This window comes from Stegodyphus dumicola, chromosome X2 (genome assembly GCF_044657685.1).
Source record: "Stegodyphus dumicola isolate Sdum_Otavi_A_Nest chromosome X2, ASM4465768v1".
NCBI lineage: Eukaryota > Metazoa > Arthropoda > Arachnida > Araneae > Eresidae > Stegodyphus > Stegodyphus dumicola.
This window is the reverse complement of record NC_140781.1, coordinates 5,827,699-5,849,063: the sequence shown is the minus strand read 5'-3', so window position 1 is coordinate 5,849,063 and position 21,365 is coordinate 5,827,699. Positions and strand designations below refer to the sequence as shown.

The 21,365-nt window shown below is 32.0% G+C and overlaps 1 protein-coding gene across 1 annotated transcript; it reads right to left on the bottom strand.

Moving 5' to 3' along the window:
* Positions 1–881: 881 nt before the first annotated feature.
* On the bottom strand, positions 882–15,467 carry LOC118180996 (MKRN2 opposite strand protein). Its single transcript, XM_035350075.2, has 4 exons — positions 15,188–15,467; positions 15,052–15,101; positions 2,099–2,258; positions 882–1,135 (listed from the first exon to the last, which is right to left on the bottom strand). Exons 1-4 carry the CDS (start codon positions 15,400–15,402, stop codon positions 940–942), a joined length of 621 nt encoding a protein of 206 aa, XP_035205966.1. The 5' UTR covers positions 15,403–15,467; the 3' UTR covers positions 882–939.
* Between the last annotated feature and the right edge of the window lie 5,898 nt (positions 15,468–21,365).

The window sequence follows — 21,365 nt, the reverse complement described above, 5'->3', positions numbered from 1 at the left end:
TAGTCACTTTCAGAGACTTACCCTAATTACTTAAAAAGTAATTATTTACAGAAGGAGATGATTCACTAAATTAATAAGATACTGACTGACATAAGTTGATATTATAGTTATGGATTCAAACTTTATCAGAATGGCATGTTCATAACAGAAATTTCAACACTTTCAAATAATCTTGAGTCTGCTTCTTTACATGCAGCTAAAATATTCTCCAAGCAGGCAGCCCTAACCTTAAGCAGAAAGCATTCAAGTGCTTTGAAATAATTAATTATTTTAGCAGCCACACAATTGTTAAAATCTAGAATAAAAATTGAAGTCCTAGTTTAAGTGGAAAGATTTGAAACAGTATTCTAGAATTTCAAATAAGTTATACTGACATGTTTCACATACTTCAGAAAAGTTTCCTTTTTTATGTACCTAAACATTCCATAAAAATACATCAAGCTACATCATTAGTTTTATTTCATGCAGATGTGATTTATTAGAAGTACAAAATTTAAATTTTGAAAAATATTATATAAATTAATACTGCCTTTAACACATCCTTTACTCATAAATTATTCTTCTTTAAAATTCAAATCTTTAGTTTATGCAGACCCTCAAAATATGATTCTAAGGCCTTGCAATTCTGAATTTTTCTCGTTACTTTGCTTTTACAACAAAAACATATAAAAATGTGAAAATTTGACAGCATTAGTCTGTTCATAAATATTATATGCTATTCAATTGTACCTAATTTATATAATTAAGACACTTTTGGGAATGGATTATACAAATTTCATTAGAATGATTTTGGAAACAATAGACATTTTGGGGTATGGATTATGCAAATTTCATTAGAATGATTTGAAAACAATTAAAAACTGACAACTTTTACTACCATATAGGAATGAAAGATATAAAAATATTTTTATTTTTACAATACATTTATAATACAAAATATCACTGAATGATAAAAGGTTCCCTTTTTAGCTGTCGAAACAGACTTATGTATTTTGCAGCAACCCGTGCCTGGGGTGCAACAAAATGCTGGCAAAAAGTAGTTTTATCAACAATATATGGATACAATTCATGAAACTGCAGTGATTTCAAGAATGTCAACACAAATGAGTAACAATTATGATCATCTGCATTATACCTGAAAGATAAAAATAAATACTGAAAACATAAAATTAACTATTTTCTAAACAAAAATAAGTATTTTCGAAAGTTTCATACTCAAACATATTTTTGCTATCAATACATTAATATTTCTATACATTTTCAAGATTAAATACAGTCCTGTAAAGACCTTATAAATTTAACATAGAAATTAACAAATTTTTATGATTTGGATTTTTACTACAATTTCTCTTTTCTATTAACCCTCACCAGAACGCAAATGAGATTTTAAAATATTTAACAAGAGGATTTTGAATGTTTTATACATAGAATTTTTGGCAGTTGCACTTGAAGCTTTACTTTCTATCGCCCAGCCCTGCCAGTTAATATTCTGGCATTAGCAATTTGCTAGCCAAATTATTTCTCAATGTTAGAGTTGAGTTAGCTTAGTTAGACCAAACCTCTGTAGTCTCAGCTACAATCCCTTTTTGAACAGTAAATTCAACTTTATGTCATTTTACTTCACATTATGTTCGCAAGTGACGGAATTTTTAGAGCATGCGCAAGTTGCACTTTCTGTTCAATTCAAACTTAAATAAAAAGGTTTATTTAAAACCTACATAAAATTGTTATACACTTTCAGATGGATCAATAACTTGCTGTCAGTCAAAAAGGGTCTTAAGTTTATGCTATACAATTAGGACTCTGTAGCCTTCCAGATTTAATTATATGTTACCAACATTTTTTTTCTTTATTAAGCAAATAAAAGAATATGTCAAACTGTATGTTATCATAAATTTAACTTTGATATATTTCAGACTAAAATACTAAAATGTGTGGCATATTTAAATAAATTACAGTAAACTGAAAACATAGTAACAGCATGGCAAAGGACACAAAATAAAGCAATTAAGCATGTAAATAAAAACCTTTTACTGAAACAGAAAACAGAGCGATATATTTCACTCTGATGCTATATTTCACTCTGATGCTATCTTACCTATCTGCAGTCCAGCACTCTTGTTGAAAAACTTCATTTAAAACTTTGTCCCAGTAAGATCGCAAATGATCTCGCCGGAGAATTTCAATACAAAGGCACTGCTTCCAGTTTTCTCCATTACTTTTAGTTAAGCCATGACTATCATATTCAAAAACATTTCCTGAAAGTTAAGAATATAACCTAAACATTTAATTCACAACTAAAATTTATTTTTAATAATTTCAAAAAAAAAAAAAAAAAAAAAAAAGGAAAAGAACTAGCAACCTCAAAATCACTTCTTTAGATTACCTCATATATAATTTGTTGAATTTAAAGTCAAATGTTAACTCTGAAACAGCATGTTTGAAAATTTATGAAATATATCTGCGATTTTATAATTCTTTAATAAGTCTTTTTCGAATTTCTATCAGTTATAATAAGCAAAATAAAGAGTATGACCACTTTAAATTACCAGAAAAATAATTTTTTTACTCACAACAGTACTTTTGAGTTCCAAAGCAAGATTTGATGCACCTTAATGGTATATTAATTAATAAATTAATTTACAAGATTTAAGATTAAACTTCAAAATTTTTGCAACATTCCTCTGAAAGATATATAAAGATATGAACTATAATCTGAAGAGCATATTCAAATATGTAAAATAATTTTGCAAAATGGCAGAATTGTATAATTATAAAATTTTGAGATATTTACTAGTAAATTTAGGTACAGATTTGTTGACTCTTGTTTCTTAAGCCATGCACTTAGATTCACAGAACATAGTGGACGAATATTTTCTTAAATTATTCAGCAGATTTACTTTTTTATTTTATGCAGACTTGCTTAAGAGCAAATTTTAATTTTCAAAATAATCGGATATCTTTACCTCTTACTAGGACATGACAAGGGGGATTATAAATTAAAAATAAACTATCACTTAAGACACAATAACACGCCGAATAAATACTAATTCAGAAGTCAAACAACAAAAATCAGCGTTATACCTACAAAACCTACGAACCATCATCTTCAGCTGCAAAACCGCAAATGGTTTTGCAGCTGAAGATGATGGTTCGGTAAAACCATCGAAACTAGTCCTGTGAAAATTTTGTAGGTATAACGCTGATTTTTGTTGTTTGACTTCTGAATTAGTAAACTATCACTTAGAAGAACTACAGCCCAACTAATAATGATTGAAAACTGTTAAAACATTAGTTGAATATTTATAATGAACTCACTAACCAAAATAATAGAAGGTTCCAAGAAATTGAACAGATACAATACTGGGGGGTTTCACCATAATTTGTAGCAATATCTAATATGCCATGAAAAATCTAAATAAAGTAATAATATGATTAAAATATCAAAAGAAGTGGACTAATATTATTGATTTTGTGATAATATACACATATACAATGATGATGACATGATCAAATATGGACATCATGATTTAGAATTTGTGTTAATAGGAAAAAACAGGACTTTAAACACAGTTTTATAAATGTATCATGAAAATAATTATCACATTTGTATAATACAAAGAGAATATAATACGGTCAAATGCCACTATGATGAATTTCAAGGGGGCAGAAGTTTACTTTGCTGTAACTGATGGTTTATTATATGCCATTAGAAAGGGAAAATGATTTATCTTACAAAAACATATAAAAATTGAATAATGAATCATAAAAAACTTTACAATGTCACACCTACTGAAAAAGTGAATAATAAATCTAACTTAAAAAAAATCATATCATGATTTAATTGCAGTTATTATTAAAAGGAAGATAACTTTGTCACAAATGTGTCTTATCCAATGAAATGTTATCCTTTACTACAAGATATGTATGGTTACAAAGCAAAGATTAGGTTATGTTCATAAAGAATCAATATCCCATCTGACAAAAGAACTAAATAATGCAGAACTTCCATTCAGAAAATAGAGCTTGGAGAGCATTTATTCCCAAGCAAAACAAACCGATAAGGCTCAAAATCTCATTGCCTAAAAGATGAAAGTTCACTATTTCTTCTTTCCCTGAACAGCAAAAATTTCCATCACAGCATGCGTAGCCTTGAATAGAGTTCTGTCTGACAGCTCAATCAAAGAATTTAAAAGGAATCAGAGACACCTGTTTTTATACTTCGGTTCAACAGTTGCATACATCATGTAGCATCCTAATATATTGTTTCATGCATACATGTTCAGAATTTATTGAATGCACACAAGTCTGACAATAGATTAATAAAATTTATTTTATCAAAAGAAACACTTCAGAGTTCTGGAACTTTCCAGAAAAATACTAGTATAGTACAGTTCTTCACAGCATCACAGAGCACAATCAGCATTGACACTTCAAACTACTAAGAACATTAAACACAATGCAATGCAAAGCACAGCTGAAGAGCAAAGCTAATCCAGAGATATCTCAGTATTCCAAATTCACGCTGAACTATCAACTACAACAACTTACAACTGGAGCAGATGCTCTCTTGGCCTTATATAGTTTTCCCCCGGGTGCCAAAAGATGTCTGAAATTACTAGAAGGCATATGAGGCTGGGTATGGTTACAGTTGCATATGAAATCAATTACAGTTATTCAATTAAAATACCTAAGACAAAGTTGATATACATATATTTTTATAAAGTGTTGCAATACTGTAGTTAAATTAATTGGTCTGTCATACTTTGGATTTTGGAGTTAAGAATGCATTTTTCAATTCTAGGTAAAATGCTGGAACTGAATCATACTGGCAAGCCAAAATACATTAAACTAAACAATTAAGAATTATCAGTTAATACTCCAAATACAATACTTTTATTTCACACACACACACACCAAAAAAAGGGGGGAAGAAAGAAATTAAAAGAATTATATTTCATATAAATAAATAAAAATAAAATGAAATAAAAAAATCTGAAAGGTTTCAGATTTTAAATTACATCCAAAGGGGCATTTTTTAACATTTTGTGTATTACCTTTATTTATTAAATATTATGTTCTTTGAACTTAAATCATAAAATTCAGTTCAAGAGCAATATTGCAAATTAATTTTAAAATAAGCATATCTTTAGAATTTCCGATACACAGTCTTGCACACTGGTGATAAAAACTTTTATTTATTTTATTTTATTTTATTTATTTATTTATTTTATTTATTTATTTATTTATTTTGCACAATGTTGTAATTGCTCGCTTTGAAATCCTTGAGTTTGTTAATGAAAAGTTCATTAAACTTTTACAAAATATGAAATCGATAATATAACAAATTTCAAATTTGGGCTTCCAGATACCCATATTCGCCTTTAAATGAGAAAAGGACATTATAACTTTAGTCATTGCTTCCTTCAACAAAACATACCTATGCAATACCATATCACTTAAGTGAAAGTGTTAAGTTAAACTCCGTGTGTAAAAAAAAAATAAAAAAAAAAAACCCAAGAAGGACTTTTGCAATCGTGAAGAAATTTGGTATGCAAAAACATCTTGATTGAAGTTTCAAGGCAAATGAACAGGAACTGCGATCATAGTGCGCAATTCACAAGGTATAAAACCAGTAACAGAGGCGGAAAATATATATACAGTCAAAAGTCGTTAATTCGGACACCCATAATCCGGACCTTAAAGCTACAAACTTTCTGCGCATGCGCATAAGACTTTTACGGCTACGAATATGCGTGTGAGCATACGCGTAATACGTTTACGCTTGCGCGTTTAATGTATAACGGACGGTATAAGCTAAGCTAAAATTATCTAATTCAGTTAATGTTGCAGATTGCGTTGTTCATTAATCTTCGAATTGGATCCGGCTTATTATTTTTTCCAGACTTAGAGCAATTTTATAAAAGTAAGCCTGAACTTTAGATTATGTCAAATAGAATTTCCGATATATGTTTACTAATATGTAAAGGATCTACAAAGCGAAAGTATGTTTCGAAGTCCATTAAACAAACAGTGGAATTGCTACAAAAAATGGATAAAGGCATATCCTGTGTTCATTTAACCATTCCGAAATATGTTTATCAATTACACGCTGCTCTGCGGCGGAGGAGGGGGGACGCGTCGCCGCACGATGAATTGGAAGTTGATCTGTCAGCACTATCCTTATCTTCAGGGCAGATGTTTTTATTTTATTTGGCTTATAATTCCTTACTAAATGTAGTATTTCATCTCGATGTACTCCATCTTTGATATGATTTAAATCAAATTCCTCGTCATTATAATTCGCTTCCGATAGCGAAGAAAGTGACACAGATGTTATTGAAAACGAAAAAATTTCGATTGACAAATTAGTCGGTATTCTCGATACAGCAATTACAGGACTTGAACAGCGGAACTTTGTAACTGAACAAGAAATTATGTCTGATTATAGAATTAGAGAAAGTATTATCACATAAAACGAAGCAACTTGCATTGAAAGAAATGTTTAATAAAGTAAACAAATAAATATTAAGCTTTTTTTTTTTTGTAAATTTTGATACCCTTTAGATCATAATTGTTCTTTATTTCATAAATTACGGTTTCATATTTTTAATTTTATAATTTCTGCATGCCTGCTTACCAGATTTAAACTAATGATCTATAATCCGGAAAAATCGATAATCCGGAATCGCCGAAGTCCCGACGAGTCCGTATTAACGACTTTTGACTGTATATATATATATGTATATATATATATATATATATATATATACGGTATATATATATATAGATAGATATATATATACTGTATACATATATATATATATATATATTTTGGCTGCGACTGTAATTCCGTAAAGAAGCAACTAAAGATGCCATTACGATGATATTGAAGACCTTACAGACAACTAAATGACTTTGAACGTGGTCGCACTGTAGGGTTGCATGAAGCTGGGTGATCATACCGAGCAATAGGCTGCCACCTGCAGCGTACAGACACTGCTGTGCAAAGATGTTGGCAGCAATGATTGTTACAAGGAAATTGCCCATGAAATGAAGGCTATGGAAGGCCAAGGAGCACAAATGCGAGGCAAGCTAGGATGATTGTTTGCCAGGCCCGAACTGCTCCAATGGTATCATTGTCGACTATTCAATAACTACAGCCACATCTATACCTCTCGTAGTATCATTCACCATCTCACGGCACTTGTCCAAGGCAAGGGTTACGCTCACAGAGGCCTTAAGACATTTGCCTTTGACCCCACAACATCAGCGGAGTCGTCTGGAGCGGTGTCGCAGCCGATCATCATGACTGCCACCACACTGGCATCGTATAGTATTCAGCGATTAATCCCGCTTCAGTCTTGAAGCAGATGACCACTGTGTTCATGTCTGGAGAGGATGGTGTCAGCTATCCCAATCAGCCTTTGTTTTACAAAGGCATACAGCCAATAACCCATGGTGTGATGGTGTGGGTGCTATTTCTTATGACAGCAGGTCATCTTTAGTCACCCTCCGTACATCTTTAACAGCTCAACGATATGTTGATACCATCCTGCGGCCAGTTGCATTACCCTTCATAGCATGTCATCCTGGGACCATTTTCCAACAAGGCCACATACCGCTCGCATATCTCTGGACTGTCTCCGTGCGGTTGATACTCTTGGCCAGCAAGGTCACCAGACCTTTCACCAATTGAGCATGTTTGGGACATAGTAGGCCGCCAGATTTGGGCACCACAAAATATCGCAGATCTGAAGTGACAACTGATAAATGCCTAGCAGAATGTGTCGCAGGATGACATTAGGAACCTCTACCACTCCTTGCCTTGACGAATTCAAGCATGCATTGCTGCCAGGGGCAGTTCAACCAACTAAATTTGAACACTCAATGGGTGATTGTGAGTCATGAACAGTTACTACGACCTTGATTTTTTAATTAGTTTATTATCTGTGTATGAGCTATACACATATTCAATTTCATCAAAAACAACCACTTCCTTCATGATGATTCGATTTTTTTGCAAAAGAGTGTATCACAAACAGGTCTCTAAAAGCATAACAATTCGTAGTATATGTAATGCATCTGAATAACATTTGAAATCAAATGTTAAAAGTTCTGTCCTTTAAACATTACTGTAACTAAAAAGTAAACTAACTTAACTAAAAAGTTTGCCAAAAGTAACTTAACTAAAAATTTACTCTCTTTAATTATTATTATAGGAGGAAAAAAACATTTTCAAATCACAAAACCAATAAAGATATATACGCTAAAACAAATTGACAGGCTTTTATGTATCTTTGTTCTCCCATCTACTGATGATTTTACATAAATTTCCAGGTAATGTTAAAATTCTGAATAAGGTTATCTATGTCTACCACCAGTATTTACATATTCACAATTAGAATTATAAAAAGTATACAAACAGAAACTTTTTGCTTGAATTTCAATTATTTAAAGCCATGATCTGTTTAGATATAATTTTATATATTTCTGCAAGTATATATATATATGTGTGTGTACAAACACACACCCCGGATGTTCACTAATAATCAACTTTAAATATGAATAATACAAGAATGGCCCAATGCATGGCATTAAATTTTGTTGTAATATTTCAGTGACTAAAAAGGTAATTTGCACCAATGACTATTTTTTTTTCCCTAAATAACACATTAAAAAATGGGTGATCTTGCATCTGTCAAGCATTTTTAATCACAATATATTATTCTTCAGGCAAACTGCAAGTATAAATAGTGCATGTACTTTTTGTTCCAAGCTAAATAACTCAAATTAAAAGGTTACAACAGAGTTTGTTCTCTCTTGCTTGAAAGGGAACTGGAGTAATGAGTTGACAATCATTTCTGATATGAATTCCTGTTATTTTTTCACAAGAAAATTTATTAAAAATAATGCTCTCTCAGATATTCCAGATCTCAGAAATGCCATCAAAGATACATTTCTGGTAATAACAAGGAAACTTGCCACCAATGTTATAGAAATTGTTTATATTAGATATTACTATGTTGCTGTGAACAGACACAAACGTTTCACGAATCTCATTCTTCAGTTATTCATGACAACTTCTTTCCGATAAAATCAATCAAATTCCTTACGTCATTTTTTAGTTATTACTATTTAAAGTTGTTTATGAATTAGTCAACATATCCATATGTATTACATATACATATTATAACTACACACATAATATATATATATATATATATATAGTACACATGCATGTATAGGTATACAGACAGACAACTAATACAAAAAGTTAGAATTATTAACTGCTAGATACATTAGTTAAATAAATTTCCTAATACTGATATCAATTTTAAAAAATTCACATAAAAATAATAATAAATAAAATTACACCAAAATTAGGTCTACATTTCAGTGATAGAATGCTGAAAACAATAATAGGTGCTCTACAGATGCTGTTTTGTTACTGTAATACTAGTTTGATTACACTTCGACACTTATGTTTTACCACAACCACCTTAATAGAATTCGCATAACATTTCCTTAGCAGTAGAACTGTAAGAACCATTTGCATAACAGTTCTTAGGTAACCATATCTATTGTACAGTGCAATCTGGAAATTCATTGAATCACCTTTATTTCTGTAAGAAATTTCCAAATGCACCAAGATGATTGTGCTAATATGCAAGTATCTACACTCCATTTCAAACTGAGGCAACTGGATTATCTTGAAAGATCACAACAGATAAAAACTGCTACTGCTATTTTTAACAAATTTTTAAATATGCGTAGGGGTTATTTTAATTTTCTAATAGTTTTTTTAAATTTTTAACAGCTTTCCTTTATTCTCTTTTTTTCCCACCTACGATTCCCTACCAGAATAAGTTTCCAGGATAGCATTTTATATAAATGAGATAGAACCAGTATTTAAGGGGAAGTCTCGGTCACTTCCATAGAAGAACTTAGAAGTTCTTGGCTAGAGCATGTTCTGCTTCTGGCCACGTCATTGCTTTAAGTTTAATCTTTACATTTGGACATATTGTGACGTGCCTGCTAGTACTTGCTGGTAATTGTACTAAGGACCAACTCAGTTAGTTATTGCTGTGCAGCTTCAGCTGGTTTTAGTTTAATTAACATTAGATTATTTTCTTATTTTCTATCTTAAGTTAAAGCTCAAGTGGAGGCTTCATGTAAGCTCGAGCGTGGACAACTCTGAATATTTTATAGTTGAATACAAGGGTAATTTAACACTCTTATTGAAGCTTTAAAAATACATGATTAGTTGCCTTAAGTATTCTAGCTGCTAAAGATTGCCAATTTAGCTAGAATCTTATATATGTAATATATTTAGTGAAGCTTATTTATTGTAGCATAGGGTCAACGCCTCACCAATCTATGTCAGTCCATTGTCATATGCCTTTTAATAGATTTTTCTATCGATTTTGATTCTCGCAGCATGGAAACATTCATACAATCTCAAATAAGAAAATATATCTTTTTTTTTTTTTTTTTTGGCTGAAGGATTTTTCAATTTATTTAAAAGTTTCAATTTGTTGCATGTAATGCGAAGAGCACAAAATTTAAATATGTATTTACTATTAATAATAAAATACAATTTACATTCATTATGTAAATACATATTGCACTGTGTACATTGTATGTATTTACATTAATTTCTCCAGGATAAGTACCATGGATTTGCCAACTCTGTGGTTCCGAAATTCTACTGCCTGGTGTCTTCCTAAATTCTAAAAACTCTGCCACCTCATGTAGCCACACACTACCAGCTCTAGATCCAATCCTGCTTTTAACTTCTGTTTAATAGTTAAATTTGTTTCGATAAATGAACTTTAACGATACAAAAAGCTTTTCTATATATGGGTTAACAGAATGTTACATTTTAACTAACTAGACAAAATACTTCACAGAAAATGGATCATTAAACAACATCAACTTTATTTCACAAGGCAAATGATATGTCTTTAAAATTATTAATAAAGTAACTAAACTTGTACTGAACTGAATGCAAATATACGAGTTTACACATTTTGCTGTTAAACTTTCTTATAAGCCAAGAGGCATCATTTAACCAAAAATGTCACACTGTGCAACTTTAAGCTTTGGATCAAAACCTTTGCCAATCTTTTACCCAAATTAGATGAGACAGCCTCTCAATAAACCATGCAAAATTTGGAAATGTGTAAATCAGCATCCAATAATGAGCAGCCCTTTGTACTGTCCACTCAGATAGGTGTTAATCAGAAATGTCATATAGGAAATGCCTGGTATATTGGTTGGTGACACCGAGTACCATATTGATGGACCCAGGTTCAAATCGTAGAGAAAATATGGATGTTTGTAAGTGCATTGTGTCTGTGCGGCAAGTGGACACTCGAAATACATGGCAAGTCAAAAGACATCTTGTGTGGCTGGTGGTAGGGAAAGAGGGGTGGGAGATCCTCAAACCACCCTTCGTGGTATTCTCCATCAAAATTGGGCCAGTACTTAAAAAGCTACAATGATACTCAGTATACCTACACATATGCACAGATGTTGGCCTTGCTTCAACCTGTATCTGCTAATTAGGTATCCAGTTTGCACATTTAATACTTTCAGAGCCAAGATTGTCAGCATACAGATTTCAGTTAGTAAAAAAAAAAAGGCCTTGTGTGTGTGGGGGGGGGGGTCAGGTTATACAGATGATTCTGTTTAATTAAATATTTATTGTTCATATCTTTTTATTTAATATTAATAATAAATGCAAACGTAATTCAAGAGTTGAATGAATGAAATTTAATGCAAATAAAGCAATTATAATGCTGAAGCACTTCATTAATATATCCTTCCAGTTCCTCATAGAAATTCTAATACAAAATATCTGTAAGAAACTATTTAACATGTAAAATATGTTTTAAACTTTAATTATGTCAGAGTTAAAACAAAATTTTAAATCAAGTGAATAAATTTATTAACAAAATATCAGCTATGATTACTGCAGCCTGAAATCACATAAGTACTACATTATACTATATATATGGATGCTATTATATTTAGACTTTAAAGCTAATTAATAATCAAATAAACTGTGGTGAATAAAACTTCGAACAATGATATTGCTTATCCTTCTAAGAAGCAAACTTTTAAATAATAAATAAATTCAAAAGAAGGTTAAAAATAATCTCATGCTGCTACAATGTATTTTACTTTTGCCTAAATAAAAAGATTCTGAAGACTTCATTCAAAGTTAGATTACATTACAGTAGTTATTTACAGCAAAGTGTTCAATGGTTATCTATCTAGAAGAAGAAAAATAATTTAGTAAACTTTCTTACAGAAAAAAGCCAATACCTACAGGTGAGCTACAGCTATTTTGACAAAAGGCTTGTTCTTTATCTTGCAAAAACAAAATATCAAGTTCTAATTAAATGCTTTACTTTTTTACAAAAAATATGAAGAACAAATAAATCTGTATGAATTAAAAAAAAAGTTTTAAAATTAAAAAATGTTTCTAAAATTAAAAATAATTAAATAAATAGAATCGAGATATCACAGAAATTAAATAAAATAACAACTGTGCCACACAATTTATGCAAGAAACTGCTACACATTAGATTCTTCTTCTTTCATCTCAGTTGATCCTTTAGAAGGTTTCAAGGCCAAGTTATGACTTTTTAAAAATATTTTGACATAAGTTTAAAATTGAATTCTCTTGCATGTTTGGCATTAAAAAAATTGTCATTAAATATGAAATATACTGTACAATCTAAGAATATCTTCCAGATGAAATATTATTCATTGAGCTGAAAACTCATTCAGCTTTAACAGCAGCAATCTTCACATTGAGTTTAGATTTCTTTATGCTATTAAGAATTTTATTTTGCAGTTTTTGTCAATAAAAGTCACTTCAACAAAATCTTTAAAATATTTTATTTTTATTTCATACTTTAAAATAAAATTTAATGTTTGTTAAAGTATGATTATGGTTTGGTTTACTTAATTACGACAAAGCACACTAATGCTATCTGCCTAAGAGGAGGGATGCCTTCGTGGAGCACTTTCTAAGGAAAACTGGCTCATATACACGTTACACATGGGGAAAACATTGAAAATGCCATGCAGCCAGCCCATTCGTGGGATTCGAACCTCGGACCGAACTACCAGTGTTCAGCGACTTTACCGCTCGGCCGCTGGTCTGCAAGTATGATTATGACACATAAGACATATCTTTCTGGCAAAAAATAGCAAGTAAAAGAAAATAACAAGGGGCTTGCAAAATAAAGAAATATTTAACAAAAGGCTCACACAAGCCCAGTGCTGATACCTAGGCTGAAAGTGAAAAACGCTAAGAAAAATTGCTCTTTGGTTTAAGCACTGAAAGGTGTAATGATATCAAAGTTTTTAATAACTGTGTAAAACTGTTGGTTGATCTTTACATTATGGTAACTTGGCGTTTTTTTGGCGAAAATTTGGCGACCAACTCTCCTACAGCAACCCTCTATTTTTTTTTCCCGCCGCCATTTTGTCTTCACGAAGTAAAGACATGTTTCTTTTCTTTTTATCTACTGAACACTTCTTCCAACAATCTACTAGCCAAATTACACTTATGCTAGAAATTTTATCTAACAAAACTGCTTAATCATGACAACTATTCACTGCAAAATTGGGAAAAAGTGCACAATACCATACTCCTTACGCGTTTTTCAAAATAACACATACACATAAACCATGTACACGCCGACTTATTTTTACTTAAAAAAACATCCCAGAATTGCACAAAAATGGCATTGCGCACACTCTTCACTATATCCATGTACACTGCTTTTTTCTCATAAATTAGAAAAATTTCACGAAAATACATGACAATTTTCTCAATCTTTAAACCCAGTAAAAAGAAAATATATGAAATTACCTGATCGCGAAAAAGTATTTACCCTTTCCAAATATGAACATTTCCACATATAAAATAAATAAAATATCCAAAAACTTTTACCTCTAAATCATCTATTACATTATACACGTCACCAACAAATTCATACCGCAACCATTACAAATACTTAGTGTCAGATATTTAAATTATTTCCATGCACGTTTACTTCAACTAAAACGTATACCAAATTCCTACAAACATAAAATTCACAAAATAACTATCATTTAATTAAAATATAATTAAATTCAAAAACACTACTTAAAATATAAATGAGCACATACATTAAATTAATACATACATAAATACCCATTTCGAATTCACTTTAGTTACGGCTATGGGATCCAAAAATTCACGAACACTGTTTCACACAACACAGAATAAAGCCAAATACAAAATTTCCAGATTTTTTCCCGATTTCCCCCCTTTTCCGATTAAAGAACCGTAATTCTTCCATTAATATCACATGACATATCCCATGATCTCTCATTTCCCTCACACAAAATAATGCGTAATCGGAACTGAGTACTGCTCACAGTATTACCAAAGTCCCACGTAGTAACCTTTATCGCCTCCAAAATGTCGCCAAACTACCAGTTACTATATTGTTCAAAGATCAACCAAACTGTTAATTTAATATTGTTAATTTAACTATTGTTTTTGATAACTGTGTGTTATTAAATTTATAATTTAAAATTTCATACTTATGACAATAAATCTCAAAAGAAATAAATAAATCATTACGTCTTGTTTAAAAATAACATTCAACCTTAATTTAGCAGTGATTGTTAATGCTAACATATAAACATTTGCTGAAATTCAGTACCAAACTTAATTTCACATTTCTTTCCTTAAGTTGGTATACATTTCTTACAGCTATTACTGAATTATGCACTATATTCTAAATAATGTAACGTATATTATGGAGTTAGTAATACTATGAAACTGTGTTAAGATTTACTAGGAAAATAACGCAAATTCTGAATTTTGTTCAATTTCAATATTCTTTGAGTTAACATTTATTATTCACAAAACAATAATGTTAACAAAATAATAATCATGCACTATGGCAAAAAGAAGCTCACTAAAACGAAATTTATTCATACGGAATCACAATGGACATTAAAATTGAGGGTAATTACCTGATGAATCTGTCACTCCAATATGCAAACTCGATGAATTTACATAGTTACTGTAAACGTAAAAATAATATATATACAAAACAATCGAAGCAAATAAAATTTAACTAAGTAAAAAATGGTTAAGTATTAAGCATACTTGAGAAAATCGCCATTCGAAGGTTTAATAACAATCGTATTTGGCATTCGTTTGGCATCGCAAAAAGGATAAGGAATTCGAAAAGGAGGTACACGTAGCTCTGAATTAGCTAGATCTTCTTGACAAAAACAGCATACACCAGGTAAGACGAAAGAAAACACTTTTTCATTTTTCTGACAATGTTGGAAGCACAGTATACCCGGGTCATCGCTCATACCACTCTTAATACTCCGTGGATCATACCTAAAGCTATGTGTACGTTGCTAGGCGACAATCGCATCATGTTGCCAAAATTTGTTTCCTTTTCCCGCTCAGAAAGCCTACTGCCATATGATTTTCCGTCTCTTTTAACCCATGTTTCAAGAAAGACTCAATAATGTTTTTAATAATTAAAATTTCTAAGCTCTACTCCTATAAAATATATTATAAAAACTAAAACTGGGACGATCTTTCAATAAAGCAATGAAAGTCCCGGATTTAGTGATGAATTTTGCCGGTACTATCTATGATCATGACGGTACCTTAGAATAAGATTACAGGTTGATCTTGCCTTTTCCTTCTGATAAACATCGACTGATTTTTATACGTAAACGCTTTTTATTATTCAAATGTTATTCTCAATTTATGCACTCTTTATTTCTACAAATTTCAATTCTACATGGCCACGCCTTTCCGCAATGTCAACACTTTTGATTACGCCCGTATCGGCGAAGCGTTCACCGCTTGTATTTTTTTTACATTTGGCAGCACCTCAGGGCTGCACCATCATGTTACAAGTTACTGTACATACGCCCACTCATTACAACGACCTTCTCTATCGGAATTTTGGTTTGCCTTTTTACAAATTTTTTTTTTTTTTTTTTTTTTTTTTTTTTCCCCTTCGTAACTTACCTTGAAGTATGTTACCAATCTCTGCAGATGCCAATGACCTGTCAAAGTTCACAAGGAAAAATCGTCGTCTCATACACCATTTTAAATCCGATGAAGGTGTGGCCACCTTTCAGGAGGCGGGCCTATTTTATTCTGTATATCTCGTTACTGACACGTCTTCAAATTTACCCTTTTTATTTATTTATCCCCCCGTCTTTTCTTACGTTAGAAAATTCTTCTTAATCAACATGAAGTTAGCTTTAAAGAGGATATTCTTTCTCCAATGAAGGTGCGGCTAACTTTGATGGGAGGAGCTTTCTACCAAGTTCGTAAATCTCGATATAGTTACAGCACCTGCAGCTGCTCTTTCGTTAATCTTACTTCCTTCCTTCATTCAAGGTACAACTAGCTGATATCATTATAATAAAAAGTTTTTTTTTTTTTTTAAGACTAACTTGGTGTTCAAAGTTAACAAAGGTTCTTGTGTGCTGTAACACAAAGTCCTGAAACAACTTCAACGATTCAGGAACCAGTGATGTTAATTTATCCTGGACTTCTTTAATCGATGACCGGCGATCCCAAAATGAAGAGCAGTTTGTAATCCCATTACCCGTAAGCTTTTCTTTTATATTAGCATACCTTGTCTTCCCAGTGGTTAAATTATATGTTCAAAATTATATAATACATTGTATACCTTCTATGTTACAAATTCAAATATCCTATATGTGCTCATGTATAAAATTATGCAAGGGTATCAATATATTTCAAATCAATGTTAATTTTGAATACTTAATGTTACATTCCAAATCATAGGGTTTTTCTTTTTTTTCCGGTTTTAGACACACTCACTCTATTCATCCTCCATGAAGGCGCTGCACACGAAAACGATTCTTTAACAGAAGTTGTCTTCTCAACTAGACTTTGACTAATTAAGACACAATAACACGCCGAACAAATTAGTCTTAATTATAGATGCCCCAAACAGGCTTATTTTTTGCACGTGGTGTGACCACCATTTTGTGATTGTATGGGTTTCGGTAACTACTTTTTTGCAATTTTGAAGTTCTGTTTGTGTTTCTCATATTTGGATATTGTGCTTGTCTGATTTCATGCATTTTGGTTGCAAACGTTTTGTTTTCTATTCGTTTCAGTGTGGGATTTTTCTGCTGTTTTGTGCGTGCTTTATTATTGGTTAGTTAATTTAGTTTGATTTTCTGCATTGTTTATCATGCCTTCATCCATTAATCGTTTCACTAAATTACGCCTGAATTCGCAAAAATTCCTGAATCATCTTAACTCTTTACTTAAGTGTAATGTAAAAAATTGATCCCCAATTTCATTCAAGTCAAATCTAATCCAAAACCTTTCAGTCGCGTTTCAAGAATTCTGTTAAATTGCAAACTTGCCTTACTTCGGTCCATCATAAGGGATACACGTCAACAATTGTCCAAAATTGATCATGAGCTCTACAATCTTCATCTGGAACTCGCTTATTCATATCCAAAATTCACTGCTCTTGAACAAAAGTCTTGGTCTAGAACGGAGAATGCAGTTAACCATCATAAAAACACCCTTGCAGTTAAATTCGAAAAACTTCTTTTACAGTCTTCCAGTTCAAGTAGTTCAAAAAATCTTCCCATTGTAAACATTAAGCCAATAGTTACTATTTCTAATGTTAGTTTACCAGAAGAACAAGAGATAATTCTAAAATATAATTTTAACTTCTCACAAACCTATAAACCCTCGATTCCAAAGATTTTGGTTCCTATCGAAAAAAAGCTTTCAAGTTCAGTAAAGTTTCTGATTCACAGAAAGAAATGATTAGGCATCTTATCGCTTATAATGTGAAATTCAATAATAAACCTTTGAAACCAAATCTAACTGCGAGAGAGCTACAATGCGCGAAATTCATTCTAACCCGGATATTATCATTTCAAAGGCCGACAAAGGTGGCCAGACAGCCGTCATGGATAAAAACACCTACATCAATGGTGTCACTAAACTCTTAAACGAAAGACCATATAATCCGATCCCTAAAGATCCTTCACCTTCGGACCTGTCAAAAATAAAAACTGCGATCAAATCTTCATTCAAGCAACTTGAAACGTTCACTTAATCCATCTGTTACGAATTGTTCCAGATTATATGCTCTACCCCAAAATTCATAAAAGTGGTATTCCTTTCCACCCCTATTGTATCAAATTTAGGTACTGCCTCGTATCCGTTAGCTAAATATTTAGTTTCGAGATTTTCAATTCTATTAGACAATAACATTTACACCATAAAAAATTCAATAGAGTTTGTAAAAAAGGTTAAAAACATTTCTCCTAGAAATTTACTCATGGTTTCTTTTGATGTAAAATCATTATTCACCAATGTCCCAGTGGAGGGTGCATTAAGATGTCTAGAAACCAGACTTCGCGAATTTCATTTCTCCTGCATCGAAATTGATGAGCTAATTTCTCTCACTCAACTCTGTTTGAAACAAACACATTTTGTTTTCCAAAATAAATATGACAAGCAAACTGAGGGATTAGCCATGGGAAGGGCCCCTCAGTCCCATCCTGGCTGATATCTACATGCATTATTATGAATCAAAATTGTTTAAAACTTTAAACTTCCCGGTATGGTTCCGCTACGTAGACGATACTTTTACCCTGTTTGAAAGTAATAAGGATGATTTAAATAAAGTTCTTTCAACAATGAATTCTCTTGGTCCTGCTATTTAGTTCACTTTTGAACTTCTAATTCTCTTCCGTTTCTCGACATTCTGGTCACACGTAACACATCCAACTTCAGTACTACAGTGTACTGTAAACCTTCATCGGTTTGCCTTCCACCACACTTTAAATCATATCATCCGACTAAACAAAAGTTACCTTCATTTTATTCCTATGTTTTCCGTGCTCTTCAAGTTTGCTCCTCCACACTATCCCTTGACGAAGAACTAAATTATTTAAAAGCAATAGCTATTGACAGGGGCTTTTCACCCAACATTATGAATCAAGCTCTAAAAAATTCTCATCTCAACACACTAAAAGGCACACTCTTGTTTTACGAGATTATAAAAATTCTGTTGTCATTCCCTTCTTTCCATCAATTAGCTATAAAGTTGCACATATTTTGCAGAAATTTAACTTTCGGGTCGTTTATTCTCCCATCAATAAAATTCCGAGTTGCATACTCAAGGACCCCATTCCGGATATGAATTCCTGGGGTATTTATAGGATTCCTTGCCAGTGTGGTTTAATTTACATTGGCCAAACTAAGAGAGCCTTAAAATTTCGCGTCAAGCAACATGAGGCATATGTTAGAAAAAAGGAAACACAGAAGTCTTCTGTTGCTCAACATTGTTGGTCCTAAAATCACACTTTTAATTTTTCTGCTGCCAAAATTATTCAAAAAACATCTTCCATTGGAGAACTGGATTTTCTAGAGGCATTTCACATTCAAAAAAACTCTCTGTTCTAGTTAACGATCCTAATTCCAATCCAACTTTGCCTTCGGAAGAATTATGTTTTAGTTCTGGTTTCCTCAACAGAGAGCGCCACTTGCTTATTCTTGTCCAGGCTTTCTTATCTAATCATTATATCCTATCTCGTTCATTTGCGGTTTTGCAGCTGAGGATGGTGGTTCGAAAAAACATCGAAACTAGTCCTGTGAAAATTTTGAATATATAACGATGATTTTTTGTTGTTTGACTTCTGAATTAGACTTTGACTGGTATGTAATCGATCCCCCAATCTTTAATTTCCCCCCCAACCTTACATCTATTCAGCTTTACCAAACAGACTGACTACACACACCTGGGAGACACTATTTAAAGTAAATGAACACAGCCTCCTCCTCTTTTGACTACACGCATGGACTCAATCGTGCTTTTAGGAAATTTTCTAATTCTTTTCCTTTTCTATAGGCCCTTTTTTATTTTATTTTTTCCCCTACATTACTTTGGGCCATTTATTTTAATTATATTTGTCCCATTTTTTCTTCCTGGCTTTTGAACTTTACTGAACTGAGTACGAAGTACTTTTGAACTGAGTACGAAGTTCTTTTTTTTTCTCTCCTCTGAAACAGGAAATTGCCCGGTTGCTATCTACTTTCCTTCGCAGCTAAGCTTGATTTTTCGTCCATCGGTGCAGAAAGACTTAGATGGTGGAAAACAAGATTTCTGTCTACTTTGTCTGTCATGTAAAGGGACCTTAGAATGAGGGTACTTTAGAAATAAGACGCCTGTATCTCTCTAACTTAGAATGACGGTACTCTAGTGCTGCGTCACCAGAGCTCCTGGTCTTTAGGACCTATCTCCATCGAAGAATAGTCTTTCCAATAATATCATCAAGAAGTGGAAAAGTTCATCATGAGTCATTTCCTTCGAAAGTTCTTTACATCAGACGCGCTATCTCAACAACACTACTAATACATGCTGTCGAGCTGGTTTGACAAAAACGTGGAGTTAAAATGGATAAAATGAACTGGTTAAGACAAATATGAAATCAGTAGAGCACAGCGTGAAAGTATTAAAAATAACTATGCGAAATTAAAAGCATGCCAGTAGAAATTATAACACATTAAGTACATACATAATTTATGGATCGAAAAATAAGGAAAATTAAAAGTGAATATAAATTTCAAGAAAACTACGTGTACTTTATATGCAAGACTTAACATGTCCAGAGGTATTTCCAATTAAACTATCTTAAAAAATTTAGAACAATACAAATAGCTTGTCGATGCGTGTTTCATTTCTAAGTTTCTTAATGATTTCACTAAATTTTACTGAATAACCATGATTGTTTTTGTGCTTGATTGTTTGAGAAGCTTTTCTAAGGAATTACCAAGATCCATTTTATTAGTTTTATTATTAACAGAAATATTGTCCCCAAAGTTATTACCAGAATTATTATCATAGTTTACATCCAATCCAGAAAATTTGCCACTAACATTCCCATCAACATTGTTCTTCATGATTTTGGAGGGGCGTGCATTCGTACATGGGGAGACGAAGTCATTACTGATAGATGTCTTACCCAAGCCATGTTTCTCTAATTTGCGCTTAACATTATCGGAATTCTCTGACATATGATCAGAAACACCATTTTTAACAACATTAGAATATAACATCTTGGTATCTATAATATAAAGAATTAGAATATAATATCATAGTTTCTACACTTTATCAGTTATTGTTATTCATACTAAAAGCAACATTCGAATCCTTATCAAAGAACAGAACATCAAGTTTAAGCACTCACTTGTCGATACCAGTTAAGCAATCACTGCACAATGTAAGCTCTTATGCTCTTGC